A 16,715-nucleotide genomic window follows, 5' to 3' on the forward strand; every position below is an offset into this window, starting at 1 on the left:
CAGAATATGGGCTGGGCGGCCCCATTTCCATCTACTTTTGCACTAGGATTAAGTGAACTAACCTTTTAGGTTGAGCACTTTCCATGGTATCCAGATGGCCTTATTGCAAGTCTGAAGGGTGCACACTGATCACACCAATTCCTAATTTCCATCTTTATGAGCAAGAGGCGTGTGTGATCACACCAATTCCTAATTTCCATCTTTAGGAGCAAGAGGCATGTGTGATATCCTCATATTTGCTTAGTTAACAGAATAACATCATTTAAACACCTACTGGGTTAACTATATCTCAGCACAGGATAGGTGCTGAGATACAAAATAACAAAGACAAATCCCTGCCCTTGTGAGTTTACAATCTGGTCTGAGGCTATATATGTAAGTAAATTCAATATCCAAGTTACTTTGTCATTGGGAGATACAGAAAAACAATGAATGATAAAGTTTGCAGGCTCTCAAGGACACAGAAGACAGTACGAAACCAAGTGAATAGAAAGGGCCTCACTGAGTCGGTGACTACATAGCCCTTGACTGAGCATGCTATGTAGACCAGATTGGCTCCGAATCTACCTGCCTCTGCTTCCCCGGTGCTGGGATTAAATAGTGTGTCATCATGACTGGTCAATTCTGTTTTAAAATTGAAGATCAGGTAAAACTGAAAATGCTATTCTGAACATACAAGTTCCCTAGCTTTGTCCATAAGTGAAGTCTGAATTTCATAATGCAAAGGGTCCACGTTAAGTTTCTTGTGGCTGTGCAAAATACCAGATAGAGTTTAGTAGTAGCAGTGAGTACCTGTAGTCAACGTGCCTGAGTTAAGATGGATGAAGGAAGAAGACTAAAGAAACAACAGAAACGTTCATTCTGACCGGTGTAGCCTGTGGTGAGGCAGCAGGTTAAAGCACTGACGAAGGAAAGCTGCTTGTATCACTGTGGCCAGGAAGCAGAGGAAAGCGCCAGGATCCAATACTCCAGCAAGAGCACCCTCAAAGACCTCAGCCCCCTCCCCTCCCCATTCTACCCTTACTGAGGAATACCCCTATCAACTTGGGATCAAGCTTTTAACATATGGCTTTGGGGAACATTTAGGATCTAAACCATAACAGGGCATTTCGAATGACAACTTACACCAGGTAGGTCTGAACCAGGAGGCACAATTCTGCTTTGACTTAGCTTTGAGTCCACATGGTTTAACCTTAATGCTGGGACAAGAAAAGTTACTTTTTAAAGGTAAAATACGAATCTACATAAACTTGTCTAAGTGAATCAGAAGACATGGAAAATGACTGTGCACAGAGCTGCTCTCAACACTGTGTAAACTGGGCGTTTTTAGGACTTTTGTGTTTCACTGAAACCCCATTTCACATTGTGAACTTTAAAGTAGAAAGGAGCATGTTCTGAACTTATGATCAGAGTTCAGTTGGTCCCCACAATAACCCACCAAACAAGTAGCTAGAAGCTGCATCTAAGTAGAAACGCTCGCCTGCCGTGTAGAATATCTACCTGGTACAATGATCCTACCAGGAAGTCTACTCCACCCACATGCCTCTCTCATCAGTGACTCCAGTGGTCTCAGTGACTTCTTGATCATAAACCTCTGAAGTCACCTTTTACTATTCTGTTCTAACTCATTTGTTCCCTTATACTAACTCCACCTCCACTTCTAGCAACCTAAGTCAAGCTCCCAGCATCCTTCACCTGGGCTGGGAAGCATAGCCAATCAATCACCCTCCAACTCCGCAATTCTCCAGACGCCAGAGTGATGCTTTCAAAATACAAGTTTGATCCTGTCACTCCTCTGCTGAAAACATCACCAGAAAACACCATTGGATCTCATGACGATCCCCGCCCCTTGATTCGGATGCTGCAGACATCCTTTGCTGCAGGGCCTTCCCCTGGCTGCTTGCTTTGCTTATGTGTTCTTCTGCACCTGACTTGGCTTGGTTGTTTGTATCCTCATCTGTTTAAGTAGCCCAGGCTGGCCAGAACTTAGAATCCTTCCATTTAGCCATTGCAGCGCCAGGCAGCTCAGTGTGACTCAGCTTCAAGTATTTTGTCGAGTATCTCACTGTGTGGCGGGTTTCTCTAGGCAGTCTCGTTATTCAGCATTATTTCTCTATATATAATTTATAACCTCTTGGAAGAATGTGACTTATTTCTCTATAAGAATACAAACAATTCAAAGGAAGTAATTTTGTTTTATTCACTGCTATATCCCAGTACCTAAAATACTTAAATGTTTGATGATCAAATGAACATGACAAATGGCTGAATGTGAAATGTCTTATGAGCTCAGGTCTCGCTAGAAAAGGCAAATTAAAAATGAAGTGGTATCATATGACAAGAACAGATCCACTGTGAACAGCAACATCATGGCCACATGACTTCTCTTAAGAGTGGAACTCCAGGCTATAAGTCACAGCTCAGTAATCCGTCGATCTCAGACATGTCTTTGGCATGTACAAAGAAAACAAATATCCCCAAGTCTGTCCAAATGCCTTTATGCTCACTTTTATAAAGGTCATGGATGGTCATCATATTTCAATATTTAAGATGCTTCTGAAAAAGTTTGCAGGAGAAAATATATAAAAATAGAATGTACAAAGTTCTTCATTAAAATAGTATATTAATCTACTAAAAGCAGAGCCAGTGGCTGGATTCCGACATTATGGGCTTTGGGATTTTGAGGCAATCACATGGCCACACTGCAGTCGTCCCCAAAGGAAGAGATGGTAGAGACTCAGGTGCAATCAAGAAGCCATCCTCCAGCTACAACTTCTACCTGGGGTTTAAAAAATAGCGGAGGAATGTCCACAACACAGCTCTTCGTTCTATTTGCCTTTCTTGGCCTTGGCTGTTTTTTCTTTTCTTTTTTTCACATGTTTAGGGATTTTACTTTTCCTCTTCTCTCTCTGGGCTTCCTTGACCATCTTCTTTCTTTCCTGTAAAAAGCAAACAACACACTCCCAACAAATTTCATTCACTCAAAGTATTTAAACTATTATTAGAACTGAATTAAAATTCTTACGTTAACGGGATAAAAATAAATGTAGCATAAAAATAGCAATTACAGGTTGGTGAAACCTGGGGGTACAACTTTTCTTTGAGGCACCTTCCATCTCACTTCATTCCCAACCCCCACCCCAAAATCTCTGCCTTCTTCCCTCCCTCAAGTCTGCTGTCCAGACTTTTATTACACATACACACCCCTCCGCTTCTCAAGTGCTGGAATGATGGTAACCTGTCTTCATATGCAGGTTATTTTTCTGTCTGTCTGTACTCCCTACCCCCCATCGTAGCCCCAACCCATCTACCACTAAACTACATCCTGATCCTTAAACTCTGCTGAAATTGCAGAGTCAAATCAATATCCCTGTATGTTGTTAGTTACTTGAGGTTCACAAGCCTCATATTTTAAAAGAAATAAAGATTAGACAGAAACAAGTATTTGCTTCTAGTAGGCAGACATCACATGTCATCTGTGCGATTCTGAAGAAGCCCCTAATAGCAGCCAACTCTAATTTACTCCAAAAATAAAGTTCACATTTAGTTATGAAAACTACAATTAAAGGCACTATTGATCTCCTTTGGAAATAACCCATACCTTTAATCCCAGCAATTGGGAGGCAGAGAGAGGCAGGTCTGTGAGTTCTAGGCCAGCCTGGTCTACAAAGTGAGTTCCAGGATACCCAGGGCCACACAGAGAAACCTTGTCTCGGAAAACAAACAACCAAGGCATTATTGATGCTTCAAAGTCACTACCCTCAAAAAAAAAAAAATGAAGATCTTAACTAACCTTTTTATCAACGTCAGGGTCAGCAGTGTGTTTCTTGCGTTGGGCATTATCTCCCTGCTCTTCGGAGTCTGTGTCAGAGCACTCGGAACTTCCAGCACCTTCTGAATCACAAGTCTCTTCCTTAACTTCACTTTCTAGGAGTGCAGGGACCTTGAAATTATTATAGAACCATGTTACTTGGAGACAGTTACTTATCTATTTGTTAGTCAACATGTTAATGCCACCATTTTACATCAGTACATCAGTATGCCAGATACACTGTAAAGTCATACACCAAAACATCCAGATAGCAGAATCAACATTAGGGAGAAAGACAGACAACATCCATTCGCTCCAGTAGGGCTCAAGAACATACACAAATAAAGGATCTAGCACGGGTGTTCAATCTTCTGACACTGTAACATGATGCTACCATCCACAAATGTGTGGGGCTATCTCTATTCACCGCTATCCTGGCACGCAGGTGGTCCACTGCCAAAGGCTGGGCACATGCCTGATTACTAGGATTACACAGATGATCTAAATCAACAACATAAGTCTGCTGCTGCTTTTAGCAAGCCAGATGCTGAGTTGTGATTTAGAAAAGACGTGAGGCAAATAATAATGATAATGATGATGATGATAACAACAATGATGATAATAAATATCTAGCTGGGTGACTTCAGAGCTGTTTTTCTATGAACCACATTAGTAGCAATAAGCTAATCTAATAATCAAATGAATAGTTAGTCAACCAAGAGAAAGCTTCATTATCCCTGAAATTTACATTTATTTCACTTTTTTCTTGTTCAAAACAGAATCTCATCACATAGTCAAGGATAACCTTAGACTTTCCATTTTCTTGTCTTACAGGTAAGTGGGTGAGTGATGGTGACTAAGCACAGGTCCTCTGGAAAACCAGCAAGAGCTCTTAACTGCTGAGCCATCTCCCCACCCCTAACAATTTTCAAAACTGATTATAAAAACTATCCAAAAAAAGGTGTATGGTGATCAGTATTACCCCACACAAATGCAAATCAGGATTAAGGACAAATATTTCACTTTGTTTGTTTTTTGGTTTTTCGAGACAGGGTTTCTCTGCAGCTTTGGAGCCTGTCCTGTAACTAGCTCTTATAGACCAAGCTGGCCTAGATTTTTCACTTTGAACAGAAGAATTCAGAGACAAAAAAAAAGGGGGGGGGGGGGCTCATTTTCAAATTTAATTCTAATACCACTTTACAGTAAGTTTTGCATCTTTTAAAAATAGCTTCCATAGGCTGGCAAGATGGCTCATCTGACAATCTAGTTGGATCCCAAAGACCTAGGAGATAGGGAGAATCAACTCCCTAAAGCTGTCTTCTGGCTACCCACCACACATGTGCTGTGGCATACTTGTGAGCACATGCACAAAAACAATGTGTTATAAAGCAGTAATTACACATATTCTCCATACCTTCTGGACTCCTGACAAATCTTTTTTCAATCCCGTGACAGTCTGGTATAGAATCTTGTTTAAAAAGAAAAAAAAGGAAAAAGATTAAATATAAAAATTAACAATGATATGCACATATTACACTATTAAACACTGTCTCCTGTGATTCTGAGAACGTACTCTAAATCTATCTATCACATAGTTAGATAGAAAGTAGCCAGCATGGGTCTTGTGTGCCAACCACGCATGCCCACAGGCCCAATACAATCTATGTCTAATAGTTTTCAGATGAGCTCACAACCCAACAGATGGCAGCAAACACTAACTTTGAACTTTATTTGGTGAAATGTTACCCACTCCACAAATAGCCCTACTCAACTCCCATTAGTATATCTACATGTAAAAGTTATAGTGATTACTAAAAGTGCTTTCGAGGGGCTAGAAAGATGGCTCGGTGGTTAAGAGTGCAAGCTGCTCAATCATAAGTACCAGAATTAGGATCCCAGCACCTATATCCAATGGCTCAGAGAGTAACAAGGGCCAACACCCTCTTCTGGCCTGAATGCATACACAGATGTGTACACTGGATCACATAGACACATTTAATTAATTAATTAATTAATTTTTTGATGTGCGTTTAGGCCAGAGAGCTAGTTCAGCAGACAAAGGCACCTGCCATGAAAGCCTGACTACACCCCTGACTACATCAGGAGTCAAAGGTGGAGAGAATGATTTGACAAAGCTGCCCCCTGGCCTTCCTACAGGCACCATGGCATGTGTGTGCTCACACACATATAATAATAAATTTTTTAAAATACTCTTGTTTCATGCATGAAAATCTGGTGACCACTTCTTATGTCTTTATATAAAGGCTTACATAAACAGCTAAGTTTTTCTACATGGCCGCAAAGGCTCAAGGGTTTACTTTCTGGTATGCTAACAAAAAATATTTCAAGGAGACTGGAGAGATGCACAGGGGCTAAGAACTTGTTCTGCTAGTGTAGAGGACTCAAGTTTGCGTCCCAGCACCTATGTGGGAAGGTTTACAACCCCTTCTTAACTCCAGCTTCAGGAACCTAACACCTCTGGCTTCCAAGGACACTGCATTCATTCATGTGCACATATCCCCCACCACATACACATATAATTTAAAATTAATCTAAATATTTTATAATCCCAAATGAAAATGAAGCATAGCGTATCAATGTACTGCAGCCATTTTTATCCTAGACTTCTTGTGAATCTATCGTTTTATTAATTATAGTTCTCTGAACACATGAAAATGCATCACCCCCTCTTAAATTCAGAAGTATTCCCTTTACAGCACTGAGTATGGAAGCATGTTTATACACAGGGAGCTGACCATCTCACTAGCACCAAGCCAGGATCAAGCTCGGGACAGTCTCTTTTGTTAGAACTGGCTCTACAGACAAACCAAGCTACTCACATTATCTTGTTGAGTATTCAAAGCCATGTCTTCTTCCTTCAACCTCATCATTATATCCACATCCCTCTCATAATTTTTCACTTCATTCAAGGTTCTGGGAATATATGCTTGCTTGAACACCTAATAGACAAAAGCAAAATTAAACTATTATTCCTTTACCCCTGAATTCCTACAGTATCCTTAGCTCTATCAAGCATGCAGAAATCTGTATTTCATCTCCAACGCTGACTTTCAGTCAACTTGTGTTCACACTGGTGTTGTGTGCTATTGGTAAGCTAAAAACGATTTGATAAGATAAAAATAAAATTTTACAATTAATCTTAGAAAGAAAAAGAGTCTATTCCAGATGACCTTTAGAATAACATTCCTCCCATACATTCTAATTTCAAAAAGCATCTTCTGAGAGGAAGGACAGGATGGAGTTACAGTTAGCAAGAACTGCCTGCCTATTAGCAACTGAATACACACCCATATTCTTACTATGTAGGGCATCACCACCCAGCTGCTACAAAACTTCTGAGTGAAATAAACTACAATTAAAATAAATAAATATAGTAATAATAAGCCTACTGTGGATCTCAATAAAGATGTCTTGACTTCTTAGTACTAGTTTGATTTTATTTTTTAACGAAGTATCAATATTTAAAGTCTGTTATATTTATAGAATCAGTATGTAAGTCATTTAAAAATTCATACTTGCAAATTAAGTCTTTTCCTTCTTGACTCTCACACCCCACAAGCTCTTTCCAAACTTTACCTAAACAACAGGCTAAGAGGTTGCTGAGTGCAACAATATGACTGAATGTAAATTATATACCATGTACCTCTAAAATCAAGTTCATGCCTTACCAACAAAAACAAAACCATGCAAAACACTGTAATTCAAGAATTAGCTGGGAATGATGGCACAGGCAGCTGAAGCAGAATGAGTGTGCGTTTGAGGCCAGCCTGTACTACATAAGAAGCTAAGACAAGCTCTAGATTTATAGGAAAAGACCCTGTCCAAACATATGACAAAACACCTCACAATTCCACAGTAAACCCAAATATTCCCCAAGGCTGTGGATACATAATAAACCCCACCTCTTCGTCCACTTGATCTTGGCTAGTCTTTTCTTCCTTGGTCCTTTGGGATGCTATTTCCATGGCCTTTGAGAAAAAGCAAAAAATTATTTTCCTCTACCCTCACCCTAGAAAAGACACATTTTCTATTTTGTAATGAACTATTTTTTTAATCTTAATAGGTGTCATGTCTTCACACTTCTGAAAATACTTAAAGCGAGCTTCTACAATGTAGGTTGGCTCTCTACTAAAGACTTGCCAGTCATTTAAAAAGAAACAATAAGTCTTTCTAGTCTCAAGTTATCTTCAGTCCCCTTCTTAAGGATCAACACTGGGGTGCAGCTCAGTTGTGAAGCACTAGCCTAGGCTATCCGAAGCTCCACATCCCAGTACCGGCATCACTCATACCCACACCCAACTCATGGCCAAGACAACTAAGAAACAAAGCTTTTTATGAACTTATTTTTAAACTATTAGCAAAAATCTTTATCAGAGAAAAACTGAGACCCAATAATGAATCATTTCTCCTTTTTCTGTTTCTTGGTTTTTCAAGAAAGGGTTTCTCTGTGTAGCCTTGGCTGACCTCAAACTCAGAGATTCGCCTTCCAAGTGCTGGGATTAAAGGTGTGTGACACCTCTGATGGCATGAACCACTTCTTGATTCTTGAAAAGTCAGTGAAATGAATCCCAAGGAAGCCAACTATGTGGACCTAATGCCAGTACAATATAAATCACCAAGAAAGCCCCTTGGGCAAACACTGACTGAAACAGAGGTGACAAAGACCCTATAGAGGATTCTTCTGACTGATCAAACAGTTCTTCAGTTAAAATACATACAGCAGAGGGCCAGAGAGGGATCTCATTGGTTAAGAGCATGTATTATTCTTCCAGAGGATCAGAGTTCAATTCCCAGCATCCACATTGGGGAGCTCACAGTGCCTGTCACACCAGCTCCTAGGGCATCTAATGCCTCTGGTCTATACAAGCATCTACACACACATGCACATACCCACATGGACACATAATTAAAATAAAAATGTATCTTTTAGAAATATATACAGAAGGAAAGAACATTATTCTCTGTTTTTTTAATATATATAGACTAGACTCAATACTAATGGTTTAGGGATAAAAATACTTTGATAGTTACTCAGTCAATACATGTTTGGTGGTTTGAATTAAAAACGGCCTCCATAGTTCATAGGGAATGGCATTATTTGGAAAGATTAGGATATGTGGCCTTGTTGGAGTAGGTCTAGCCTTGTTTTAGAAAGTGTGTCGCTGGGGGTGTTGCTTAGAGGTTTCAGAAGCTCAAGCCAGGCCCAGTGTGTCTCTTCCTGCTGTTGCCGATCCAGATGCACCAGCTACATCTCTAGCACCACGTCTGCCTGTGTGCTGCCATATTACCCTCCATGATGATAATGGACTAAACCTCTAAACTATAAGCCAGACCCAATTAAATGTTTCCCTCTGTAAGAGTTGCCATGGTCATGGTGTCTCTTCACAGCAATAGAAACCCTAAGACAACATGCAGTTGTCTAGTACATAATCAGGTACTGACTATATACAAATAAAATTTCTGTTCTTCATCAAGGGTTCATAATCTGCCAAACATGGTGGAGTGGACAGCTATGACCCCAGGACTTACCAAGCAGCAGCAGGAGGAGCATAAAGTCAGGTCAGCCTGGGCTACAGAGTAAGACCTATCTCAAAGAAACAAACACCTCACAAAGAGACAAAACAACCAACCAACCAACCAAGAGGGCTTAAGATGTGCTCAATTGTTAAGAATGCTAGCACAGCACACACCAAGCCCACATAAACTGGGTATAGTGGTGCACACTTAAAATCTCAGAACACAGCAGAGGCAGGAGAATCACACACTCAAATTCATCCTTGGCTATACACAGTTTGAGGCAGCCTGGATACAGGAAACAGGGACTCCAAAAAATTAAGAGAAAACAATACCCCTGAAAACAGTGTTTCTCCTGATTTTTTCTCTTGAGATAGCTTTCTGACCTGAGTTTTAATATTCACCAGGCAAAGCAAGATGAAAAGGCACTCCAAGGGAAAGGGGAAATATAAAAACCCTGACTCAGAAGTGCCAAGAATAACAAAAGATAAACAGACTATATCAAAATATAAAACTTCTGTTTAGGGACAAAAGGACTCAACAAGAGGGGTGAAAAAGGCAATACACAGGCAGACGAAAATGCTGCAGCTCAGGATTGATAAAAATGAAACAGGCAGGGTTCAGAAGACAAACAATCTACGTAAAGAAGGCAGAGTCTGGAACAGGCGTTTCTCCAAGAGAAACCTAAGAAGGTATTTAGTGTCACTCATTAGAGAAACATTCAACACACTCATAATAAGATACCACCTTACACCCCTTAGGAAGGGTGAGGACAAGATGAGAGACAATCAGTGCAAGCCAGAATACAGAGAAACTGGAAGCCTTGCACAGTGTCAGCATAACTGCAAACAGTAGTCAACAGTAGGCCCTCAAAACTTAGAGATATTTATATGCTCAAATTCTCATCGGTATTATTCCTGAAGCATTGTAGAGAACCCAAATGTCCACTGACAGATGAGAAAATAGACAAATAGAGTGTTATCTGGTCACACACTAGAACACAGATGAACACTGAGCATGGTAAATAAAATAAGCCAGCTACAAAGAGCTAGAGGTGGCTCAATAGTTAAGAGTGCTGGCATCTCTTCCAAAGGACCTGAGTTTGGTTCCCAACACTCACTTCAGGTGGCTCATAACCACCTCTAAGTCCAGCTCCAGGGGATCCAATACCTTCTTTGGGCCTCCTTTGGCATCCACATACATGTAGCATACAATCACACAAACACACATATATACATGTAAATAAAAAATGAAAAATTTTAAACTTAAAAAAAAAGGACAAACAGTATGCAATTGCACTTATTAGCAGTATCAAGAGTAGCTCAATGACACCAGAATGGTAGTTTTCAGGAGCTGGGGGCGGGGGAGCACAGGTTCAGTGTTTGATGATTTAAAAAAGTGCTGAAGCCGGGCTGTGGTGGCACACGCCTTTAGTCCCAGCACTCGGGAGGCAGAGGCAGGTGGATCTCTGTGAGTTCGAGGCCAGCCTGGTCTACAAGAGCTAGTGCCAGGACAGGCTCCAAAGCTACAGAGAAACACTGTCTTGAAAAAACTAAAAAAAAAAAAAAAAAAGTGCTGAAGATGGAAAACTAATGGTTTGCACAGTACTCAATGCTTAGTACTTAATGTCATGCATATTTTGCCACACAACCTGGCAGTTTTCTTACTAACATTTATGAAGTTGACAATCTCTGTAATCCTGCCAGCCAGTTGAGTAAAGTCAGGAAACCTGGCATTACTGACATCTTTGCTGTTTCTAATCTCACTGTGAGATGAGAAGTGCTAACAAGTTCTGGAAATGAATAATTACACCAAGCAACCCGAATCCCTCAGATGTGTGCACAAAGGCAAGCCATACTTTCTCCTCTCCTCAGCCCAGCCTACCTTTTCGAGATAAGCATCTATGTTCTCAGGGGTGATGGAAGGGTCCGTGACAAACTCGAAGAGCTCCCGAACAGTCATCACAGCGACAGCATATTTGAAAAAGAAATCTGTCAGAAGAAAAAACATTAGTGACAGCTCTGCAAGGGGAATAGTTACTACTCCAACTAGTGACAGGAAAAGAAAGAAGTATACACCATCTCCAGCCAATGGTCTAAGTGGTACTGCACAGGACAATTAACAGGACTTGTTTGTCAGTGCTGGGGATCAAATGCAAAGTCTTCCACGTGAGAGGCAAGCACAGTGTTCTAATGCCAGACTACATTCCCACTCCGAGTGACAAGACCTGATCCTATGCACGCACGCATAGATGCTATCAGGAAATCCCACTTCTACTCACCATTGACATTCGCACAGTCTTTTCTCAAGAACTCCAATGCATGTGGGTGATCATGCTCCACAGACTGAGAAACATCAATGATATACACATTGCCACCATGGTACCTTGTAGGCAATAAGAACAAGGTTACAAGTTACTATTTTTGTTTTTTGGGTTTTTTTTTTTAAAAATCTATTATTCTGAAGCTGGTTGTGGTGCACACACTGGAAGAATTTGCTGAAGGAGGCAAAGCTGAGAAGATCAAGCCAGAATTCAAGGCTAACCTAGGCTACACATTTTTAGGTTGTAGTACACACATCCAGCACTTTTTTAAAAATTAATTTATTTATGTATTATGTTTACAATGTTCTGTCCACATGTATACCTGCCTGCCAGAAGAGGCACCAGATCTCATAGATGGTTGTGAGCCACCATGTGGTTGCTGGGAACTGAACTCAGGACCTCTGGAAGAGCAGCCAGTGCTTTTAACCTCTGAACCATCTCTCCGGCCCCACACCCAGCACTTTAATCCCAACACTCGTGAGGTAGAGTTCGAGGCCAGCCTGATCTACAAAGTGAGTTCTAGTACAGCCAAGCTATTTAGAGAGACCCTGTCTCCAAAAAATAAAAAATAAAATAAATTGATTCTGTTCTTTGTTTTGAGCAGAGTCTATGTAGCACTGGCTAGCCTCAAACTCTTAATCTTCTTGCCTCAGCTTCACAAGTGATGACATTACAGGCATGCACTACCATATCTGGTTTTAAAAAAACAAAACATCCGCCTTAAGATAAGTAATTCATAATGACTATGGCAGGTAAGAAAGGGTATCTTGACTAATAAAAAGATGAAAACTAAAAAAATTTCAAAGCGCATTAAGTCAGCTAAAAATGCACCCCCTCCGCTGACACCCTGTAGTGCTGGGGATGAAATCCAACACCTCCCATACACATACTAGACACTTGTTCTACCAACCAAGCTACAACCTCAGTCCTTCCCAGTGGTCTACTCTGTGACTAAGGTGACTGAAGACAGTGACCACATCTTAATTCCTGCCATGGGAAACCAACAGGGTACAGCATGACTTTATCGATTTGGACTTTTTGAAGGACATGCCATAATGAAGGGGAGTTTTCTAGGAAGCAAACCACACTCACAGCATGTTGAATTCACTGAGATCCGCATGGACAAGTCTAGCGTCTTGATACATTTTCCTCATGTACTGAATGACCTGCAGGTACAACTCCCGGGCTTTCGATTCTGACAAATGGACGTTTTTCAGAAGTGGTGCAGGCCTCAAGTAAAAAAAAAAAAAAAAGACAATAAAATTATCAAGATCAAGTTTTCTTGCCTCATTCTACAGTTACATGCGCCTCTTAGTGTAATTTGTCATGTGAACTGACTATGGAGTAATGGATATCACTCCAAAACACTGGCAATTATAGGTACTTTCCAGCATTTTTTTTAATAAACTAAACAACCCTCAAAAACAAGGTTAACTTTGTTATTCTGAAGTACTGCAAAGCTTCACAATGGTAAATCCTAACAAGTTATGTGCACACAGTAGGAAAGACTCCTGGAAGAACTATGGGAAATACATAGCTCAAAGGACTTAAAATACAGATTCACCATGAAATTCTTTGACCTTCCATATACTTACATGTCATCTTTGCCAATGAAGCCCATGAGAAGAACATGACTTCTTAGCTTGATTGGTTTAGGACACGGTATGTTTGCTGTTGTTAGCCTGTGACGAAGATAAAAGGAAAACTGCAAAGTCAAAAGACATGTAAGCAAATTACAGCAGCTACAGACATGGCATGAATACTCCGTTAGGAAACAGTTCCCAGTCCTCTCAACTAGATCGCTTTCATAAACCAGTGGTTTTCAGTGGCAGTATGGTGTGCCACCAAGAACATGAAAACACTGATAAACAATTAAATCCCATAACCTGTGACACCCAATCCATTTCTAGAAATGTTAAACTGTGAAAAAAAAGTACATCTTAGAATTGATAAGATAGCAACTATGTCAACAATTATCTCTTGAGTTTACTAATCTCAAAAATAAAATCACTGGACACACGCCTAGTGGTTAACTGGGACACAGGAAGATTTCAAAGGACTTCCAAAACAAATGGTACCAGCTTAACAGCAAATTATACTTGTATATAACAATTAAAAAATGCTACTCCTTTCTAGCATTCTCACAACCTTTGAGAAAACTAGGCAAGTGTCCTTTTTAACTGTAATTATGGCAAAATGACTACATGAATGTGTCCCAAACTGGACTAAGTAAGAAAAGCAAGTGATTAGCCAAAGAGCTTAGGGCCTGATAAGCAAGTTAAAATTCCTATAATGTTTTTATATGACAGAATTATCATCACCCTGTCACTAACTACTGTCTGAACTCTACACGCTTTCGCATGGCTTCAGACTCTTCAGATAGCAGAATTCTTCTGCTTAGTTAAGCATATGTAATAGAGACTCCATGGTCTAATGACTCCCCCTCAGTTTGGAAAGGGGAGGACACAGATACACAGACAGACACAGCCAAGCACGTGCACCCCCTCCAACCCACGCACCACCACGCACCTGGATAAGTTCCTCATTTCCTTCTCTGCCCATGTCTTCACCATTTTTCTAGGGTTTCCTTTACAATAGCCACGACGAAATCTGAAGCAAGAGAGCATGTGTTACTTTAACCACTGCATTATACTATTTTAGCAATTCAGGAAAAAGCAATTCAAGAACCTAGACTCACCTAAATTCTCCAGTTACATACTTATCACGATCTTTGAACACCAAAATAGAAGTTTTGTATATTTTGATTGCTCTGCTCTCTCCACCGCCTGTGGTAGCATAGTATACATTAGCCTATTTTAAGCAAAAACAAAGGAAATGAAGCATGTGTTAAATAACTAATGTCAGTTTTCCGGGTGATTCTAACCTCAAAAACAAACTGAAACAACATCTGCATCACTGCCATCTCTGGAAGATGTGAATTAAAATATAAAACACTGTATCACAATAACTATACCTCCGGCATACATTCATATGCCAACATATTATGTTCTGGTCAATGATGGGCCCCATACACCAGAGGGGTTCCATAAGATTGCATTACCTATAATGATGTCATAGACATCTTAGGTTTTCTACTACATAAAACTGCTTAATGACTCATTTCTCTGAATGTAAACTATTGTTACATGAGGCATACTGCACATAGAAAAGTCCAATTTCAGTGTAATTGGTTTTACACATTTATCTCTAATAAAAATTTTTTACATCTAATTAATTCCCACAGAATGAACTGCTAATTGTGATGGTTTGAACGAGAAATGACCTCTGTACACTCATCAATTTGAACACTGGTCCCATTGATGGTGCTGGTTGTGGAGCTTCTGGAACTTTCAGGAAGCTGATATAGCACTGCAGGAGGAAGAATGTTGGCGGAGGCAAGTTTTGAGGATTAGCAGCCTGGGCCCACAGTTCACTCTCTGCTTCCTGTTCACTGCCTGCCATGCCTCCTCCCTGCCATTAAGGACTCTAATCCTCTGGAACCCTAAACCAAAATAAACTTTCTTCCTTAAGATGTTTTTGGTTATGGATTTTATCATAGCAACAGAAAAGTAATATATTGTTTTTTAAAAGTCACACTTATCTTTTTCTGGACTTACAAATAAAGGAACATGGAAGACTGGCTCATAGTAATGAATCAACAACTTTCATTCATTAATAGCAATATTAAAGGGGACTCAGGACCACTGATATCTTTGAAAATTGAAGCTCATTGCTGAGCATAGACTCAGCGATACAATACAGTGATCAGGGTAAGGTACACAAACATTTTCATATCAACTAAATATCAAGCAACATAATTTCTAGAAATACTGTTAATAAACTATCTGGTGTGTGTAGCCTTCTTTATTTTTTGAGACAAGATTTCTCTATGTAGCTCTAATTGGCCTGGAATTTGCTATGTATATCACGCTACCCAGGAACTCACAGAGATCTACCTGCCTCTGTCTCTTGAGTAATGGGATCAAAGGTGTATGTCACATTGCCCAGCTTTCCTCTCTTTTTAAAGGCACAAATTAAAAGTTCCTTAGTTTTCCTTGGTATTTGAAACTAATATGAAAACACTGCCATCCCAACACAAGCTCACTTCTTTTCCGGTGCTAATACAGCCATGTATCTCTGATATGTCTTTTTTATCCAACATCTTGAATAAAATCATTCTTGTCCTGGGATCCAAAACCTAAAACGAAAAGGTTTTTTTGGTTTGTTTGTTTTTAAGTACAGTCATGAAAACAAATCAGACAAAATAAATTATAGGACAATAAAAGTACATACCCAAGGTGATCAAGGTAGCTTCAGTGACAATAATAAATTATAGGACAATAAAAGTACATACCCAGGGTGATCAAGATGGCACAGTGAAAGGTACCTGCCACCCAGAACCCAGCCACATAAAGGTGGAGGGATGGAACCAACCCCAGTAGTTGCCCTACGACCTCCACAGACACCGTTGCACAGAGACGGCCTCTCCCATCATGCACATACACACATTTCAGTTTGGTTTCTGTGGCTGTGATTAAACACTATGACCAAGACAACTTAGGGAGAAAAAGGTTTATCTCATCTTACACTTCCAGAAAACAGTTTACCGCTGAGGAAAATCAGGACAGGAACGCGACGTAGGAACTAAGGCAGAAACCATGGAGGAAAGCTGCTCACTGGCTTGCTTTCCAAAGATTGTTCAGCTTGCTTGTTTATACAACCCAGAATTACTTATTCAGGGGTGGCACCATCCACAGCGGGCTGGCAAACAGACTTGCCTACAAAGCCAACCTAATGGAGGCAATTCCTCACTGGAGGTTCCCTTTTCCCAGATGACTCTAGTTTGTAGCAAGTGAAGAAAAAAACTAACCAGCACAACATACAACAAGTAGCTAACATTTATAAATAATAGCTCTTTCATGTCCAATGATTCTTCAGTTCCACGAACTGGTTCTAGACTGCAGGTTAGCCTTTACTTCCTTGGGGGTACAGGACAGAGGGGTGCTTATATCTTAAGTCAAGAAGGTACAGGTTGGGGGGCTGGAG

At 40.2% G+C, this 16,715-nt stretch overlaps 1 protein-coding gene across 3 annotated transcripts in view; it reads right to left on the reverse strand.

Moving 5' to 3' along the window:
- Positions 1 to 2,175: 2,175 nt before the first annotated feature.
- The window catches only part of Riok1 (RIO kinase 1), a 71,584-nt gene continuing 57,044 nt past the window's right edge, over positions 2,176 to 16,715 (reverse strand). For all 3 annotated transcript variants that reach the window (XM_075969863.1, XM_075969864.1, XM_075969862.1), the window contains 12 exons: positions 15,775 to 15,867; positions 14,368 to 14,480; positions 14,199 to 14,279; positions 13,265 to 13,351; positions 12,762 to 12,899; positions 11,628 to 11,731; positions 11,231 to 11,337; positions 7,735 to 7,800; positions 6,652 to 6,771; positions 5,226 to 5,279; positions 3,794 to 3,943; positions 2,176 to 2,939 (listed from right to left, as the gene is read on the reverse strand). In XM_075969863.1, the coding sequence (XP_075825978.1) occupies positions 2,829 to 2,939; positions 3,794 to 3,943; positions 5,226 to 5,279; positions 6,652 to 6,771; positions 7,735 to 7,800; positions 11,231 to 11,337; positions 11,628 to 11,731; positions 12,762 to 12,899; positions 13,265 to 13,351; positions 14,199 to 14,279; positions 14,368 to 14,480; positions 15,775 to 15,867 (1,224 nt within the window). In that variant the 3' untranslated portion in view covers positions 2,176 to 2,828. The remainder of the gene's footprint in view (positions 2,940 to 3,793; positions 3,944 to 5,225; positions 5,280 to 6,651; positions 6,772 to 7,734; positions 7,801 to 11,230; positions 11,338 to 11,627; positions 11,732 to 12,761; positions 12,900 to 13,264; positions 13,352 to 14,198; positions 14,280 to 14,367; positions 14,481 to 15,774; positions 15,868 to 16,715) is intronic.

Source organism: Microtus pennsylvanicus, chromosome 4 (genome assembly GCF_037038515.1).
Source record: "Microtus pennsylvanicus isolate mMicPen1 chromosome 4, mMicPen1.hap1, whole genome shotgun sequence".
Taxonomy (NCBI): domain Eukaryota; kingdom Metazoa; phylum Chordata; class Mammalia; order Rodentia; family Cricetidae; genus Microtus; species Microtus pennsylvanicus.